The sequence below is a fragment of the Colias eurytheme genome, chromosome 7 (assembly GCF_061535395.1).
Source record: "Colias eurytheme isolate Ceu_HAF_F1 chromosome 7, ilColEury1 Martin Lab GWU primary, whole genome shotgun sequence".
Lineage (NCBI taxonomy): Eukaryota > Metazoa > Arthropoda > Insecta > Lepidoptera > Pieridae > Colias > Colias eurytheme.
The window spans coordinates 6,161,237-6,166,077 of NC_142986.1; the positions used below are offsets into that span (position 1 = coordinate 6,161,237).

Genomic DNA, 4,841 nt, shown 5'->3' on the forward strand with positions numbered 1-4,841 from the left:
TGCAACCGTGAGCAATAAGTAGTGAATACGTGAATTCCACTAACACGAGAATGATTTACACGAAGGCCAACTGTAGCGCATTAACAAATCGTACCAACGGAAAGGCGACATTAAGGTGATTGCTACGATCTGTTCCCAGCCAATGTCCCGCTAGATGGCGCTGAATTCTACATTTCTAGTTTATTTGAGTTTTTGCGTAATTGGAAAAGATTAAGGTCGTAGGAATAGTCATGGCGATTACTGAATATTATATTTTATTTAAATATGTCATATCATTGCCTTAAAATCCACCCAATTCGGTAAAACCATGCGTTTTAACATCTGTCATTGCATACAGGGTCGTTTACACACACAGACGTATACAAAAATGATAAAGATTTAACTCTAGATGGCGTGAATCGTGAAACACAGACGTATACAAAAATGATAAATAAAGATTTAACTCTAGATGGCGTGAATCTAAAACAAGTTTTCCATTTTTCTGTATGGGTAGACAAAACTTAAAAACGCCACCTGCTACGGTTTATATTATGAACGATTAGCTTTCCGCCCGCATTTAAAAAAAAACCCGCATAGTTCCCGTTCCCGTGGGATTTCCGGGATAAAACCTATTCAATGTGTCCAAGTTACGTTCTATATGTGTGCTCAATTTCATTGTAATCGGTTCAGTAGTATTTGCGTGAAACACACACATACACATCCTCACAAACTTTCGCATTAGTAGGAAGTAGGATTGTTATAAAAATAAAAGTTATATTTGTTGGTGTAAGTAAACTATTTTATTGTAATTTTGGGAAATAAATAATGTCAAAATTGATTACAATAAAAAGCAGTTTTATTTTATTACATTACACTATTGTTTTTTTTATCAAAACATGTATTTGAAGAAGAATATACCGATCCATGCCTATTCACTCAAAACTAATAACACTAATGATAAGTAAATTATTTCAGTAACATTTTTTTTTTTTTTAAAGGCACCCGTCATCACAGGGTGTTCGCGCCACCTCTGGATTATAGTCCAGAGACATTTTTTGCTTTTTATTTATTTTTTTTGTATGGATAATATTAAATTACAATTAAGAAATACAATATAACATACTACTTTAAAACAAGATAAAAAATACTGGATTAAATTACAAATAAGTAACTTTTACTAAAACATAGTAACATATGATTTTGCTTTTAGCTAGTAAGCATGTATGCCTAATGAAGTATTTTTCACCTTCTGGTTTTACAGTAAATACAAAATAAAAAGAAATATACAGTGGTTATGTAGATTCTATACAAACTACAACCAAAATACAATTATAACAAAAATCGTTTGACTTGTGATTTCACTCTCTGCCTTGAAACTTCCTGTCTTGAAACCACTGCTACACTGGTGCTGCAAAGAAAACATACTAAATATATTTGTTACTTTTTGACAAATACTGTTTGGCATTCATTTCAAACGGTTGTACCATCAATCTCCAAAACTTGACGGTACCTCCACTGCACTCTCTGCCTTGAAACTTCCTGTCTTGAAACCACTGCTACACTGGTGCTGCAAAAAAAACATACTAAATATATTTGTTACTTTTTGACAAATACTGTTTGGCATTCATTTCAAACGGTTGTACCATCAATCTCCAAAACTTGACGGTACCTCCACTGCACTCTCTGCCTTGAAACTTCCTGTCTTGAAACCACTGCTACACTGGTGCTGCAAAGAAAACATACTAAATATATTTGTTACTTTTTGACAAATACTACAACCAAAATACAATTAGAACAAAAATCATTTGACTTGTTGATTTCACTCTCTGCCTTGAAACTTCCTGTCTTGAAACCACTGCTACACTGGTGCTGCAAAGAAAACATACTAAATATATTTGTTACTTTTTGACAAATACTGTTTGGCATTCACTTCAAAATGGTAGTACCATCAATCTCCAAATTTGCTCTAAAATAAAAATCGCCTTCTATTCTTTGCTTGAATTTTCAATTGATGTTGCAGGAGCATTTTTCACTGGAATAATAATATAATTTATTATATCTAAATATAATATTTTTTATTCAGATCTTTTCACGTAAAGGAGGCCTGTGTCCCACCAGTTGGAACATATTGATGGGCTTTATGAAGTAAATAAAACTGTGAGTGTACATACCATTCAAATCTATACATTTCGCATTTTTTTGAACACGTCTCAATATTATTTCAGGCAGAATACAGTTTTTAAAAAATTCAGATAATTTGGGCATCATATTACTGATAAATTCATTATCTCGACAAACTTCTATTACAGTCAAAGGTTTAGTGACTGAAATAAAACATATGAAGTAGCACTTATTCATTTTGCTGACACGCATTTGTCCTTGGATCTGAAATAAAATTTGAATATAGTAAGAAATTTCACATTATACCTATTAGTGTCTTGTTTAGAATTTTAATGTGTCATGTAATAGAATTTTAATTTACTTGATGGTAATAATCATGCTTTTTATTCATGACTAAAACATTATTATCCAGTTTTAGAGGAAAATTCTTCTTTTCTAGTGCAGCTGCTTCTAGGCTTTGATCTCTCCTAGCTAATGATGGAAAGCACTTGATCTCAACAATAGCTCTCTCATTTTCAATTATACCTGTAGCAAATTATCATAAAATATAAAACACTGAGAAAACACTGTTTTTTTTTTTCTCGCAATTATAACTACATAGTTATTATCTTTGCTAAACACGAAGATTGAAGTTTGATAAAGAAAAACTTACCATCTGGACTACCTGCTAAAAATCCAAATTCTTCATCAATAAAAAGACCTGAAGGTCTGACAATTTTATTATATTGTTGCATGAACATGCTTTTTGCTACATTCTCATATTGCTGCCCATATAACATATCTTTCGTGCAAATATTCTTTTTATACAGAATATCCTTTACATGATTGTGGCATGGCGTGGTGGTACGGCGTTTGCAAACCTGTGAAGAGAAATATCCAGAAAAACTAAATGCATGTTATGGTTTACTTTAGAAATGTTAATTTTCTAGATATTTTACCAGAAATATATGTTTATATACATTTCTGCTAACATCATTATCACACCACACAACTCACCATTCCAAATTGACTGGCAGTCAAACGGTCACTCCTATGAGTATTATATAAATCATTATCATGCTGTCCTACAGTGGAGATTTCAATCAAAGCAATGTCTTCTGGTGACTTTTGGAATTCTGTTAGCCGTTCTTCACACTGTATTTTCAACTGTGCTTCATCAATATCAATAGGATCACAAGCTTCGGGTCCATAGTGCTTATCTGGTTGGGATTTCTCTCTTGGAGCAAATAATCGTTTGCGTGTCGAAGATTGCTGTCGTATTCTGCTCTGTTCCTTCCGTTTTATGTACTTTTTAAAATGTGTCCCTGGACTCTGTGTGGTCTGCTTTTTCCATGCAGTTTCATGCCATTTGTGTCCCTTAGCAAGTGATAGGCCTGAAAACATATTTAAATGTTATATTTCAAAAAAGACATGTTGCATATTGCATATAAATTAGAATAAATGGGCTGGAGAATAATGATATTCCATAGCCACAATCAAAGAATTTCTTGCTGGTTCTAATAATTCCTGACTGTTATTACTGTATATTTACCTGCCACATGAACACGCCGCTGGTAAGAACCCCCTTTTCCTAAACTTATTCGTTTTCCACAGTTGAATTTGTTTATTACGCTCATAAAGTTTTCTGCCACATTTGTTGTCTCATTAGACAAACGACCTGCCTTCAAAGCAATTTTTTCATTGGCTGCATAAATCAGAGCCCACACCTCTGGAGCATTATTTTTCAGACTTTCTACATGATTTTCTTCCCTCTTTTCACTTCCATCTGTTAATGTTTTATTGACATTGCAGTAATAATCCTTGCAGTTTTCATGTACTCCGAATACATGAAGTGGGACATTTCTCAAATCTGCTGCCATAGCAGTATGCTCACTGCTACACATGATAATTTTCCGTGCTACTAGTGTAAGCTTCATCACCTTCGGCTTCAGAATATTTCGCCCAGAAAGAGGGAGTTTAGTGTTGGCCAAGATCTAAAAAGCACAAAATATAAATACAGAATTCACTGATCTTGAATTTGACTTTACAAATTTGATTTATTAATTTACCTTGTAGAGTGCACTGGTATAGTTTTTGATAACATGATTCTTGCATTCAATTTTTTTTATTATGTTCCCATATGACACTTTCTCTTTCAATTTTGCAAACACCGAGGAGTCTCCGTCACCAATAAAACTCAAATAGCGAAGTTGATGTATTTCTTCACTCTTTTGAAAACCTTCCACAATAATATCTGATTCCATTGCTGTAGATGGTCCAGTAAAATTTTTGCAGCAGTTATGTGCTTTCATATCCAGGTTTCTCCTCTCATAATATTGACATGTATAACAATATTTGTTTCTAACACCAAGAAATAGACATTTTTTAGTTTCTTTACCAATAATGCAGGCCTGGAAATGAAAAGCAACACTCGTAAAAATAATGTACATAACAAAAATGTCATAAAGAACTAAATTTGTTTTAGTAAAATATTAACTTACCATACCAGATGATGAATTAAAGTTATGCCCATATGACCTTTTCAACCATCCTCCATCTACATATACAGTAACAAATGGAACACCGTCTGAAGACACATGACCTTTTTGTATTGCAATTGATCTCTCTTGTTCACCAGCTATTTTAATTTCCTCTGTCAAATGTTCAAACCACACACTGCCTAATTTTTTTTCAATACGACGAAATTTGTTAGCTGACATTGTTGGAATATCCATAAGACTTGTGATATGAGCTGCTTGAGT

The 4,841-nt window shown here is 33.2% G+C and overlaps 1 protein-coding gene across 8 annotated transcripts; it reads right to left on the bottom strand.

Annotated features, from left to right (window-relative positions):
- Window positions 1–663: 663 nt before the first annotated feature.
- LOC149907078 (uncharacterized) lies at window positions 664–4,841 on the bottom strand. 8 transcript variants are annotated; one of them, XM_090104146.1, is made up of 12 exons: window positions 4,581–4,841; window positions 4,149–4,490; window positions 3,632–4,073; window positions 3,097–3,473; window positions 2,753–2,960; window positions 2,462–2,625; window positions 2,151–2,364; window positions 1,926–2,011; window positions 1,790–1,848; window positions 1,649–1,705; window positions 1,464–1,546; window positions 665–1,387 (listed from the first exon to the last, which is right to left on the bottom strand). In XM_090104146.1, the coding sequence occupies exons 1-8, from the start codon at window positions 4,812–4,814 to the stop codon at window positions 1,965–1,967; spliced, it is 2,028 nt and encodes a 675-aa protein (XP_089960272.1). In that variant the 5' UTR covers window positions 4,815–4,841; the 3' UTR covers window positions 665–1,387; window positions 1,464–1,546; window positions 1,649–1,705; window positions 1,790–1,848; window positions 1,926–1,964. The 8 variants fall into 8 exon arrangements, with proteins under 8 accessions (XP_089960273.1, XP_089960271.1, XP_089960272.1 ...); XM_090104143.1 differs by having other exon boundaries at window positions 666–1,387; window positions 1,623–1,705; XM_090104147.1 differs by having other exon boundaries at window positions 664–1,387; window positions 1,490–1,546; window positions 1,649–1,848.

Excerpts from the sequence above, each read along its gene's own strand:
- LOC149907078 (XM_090104147.1), bottom strand. The coding sequence starts at position 4,814 with ATGGATATTCCAACAATGTCAGCTAACAAATTTCGTCGTATTGAAAAA. Across the intron at positions 2,365-2,461 it reads AGCATGATTATTACCATCAA|ATCCAAGGACAAATGCGTGT; the intron begins GTAAATTAAAAT and ends ATTTTATTTCAG. Across the intron at positions 2,012-2,150 it reads GAAATGTATAGATTTGAATG|TGAAAAATGCTCCTGCAACA; the intron begins GTATGTACACTC and ends TTATTATTCCAG.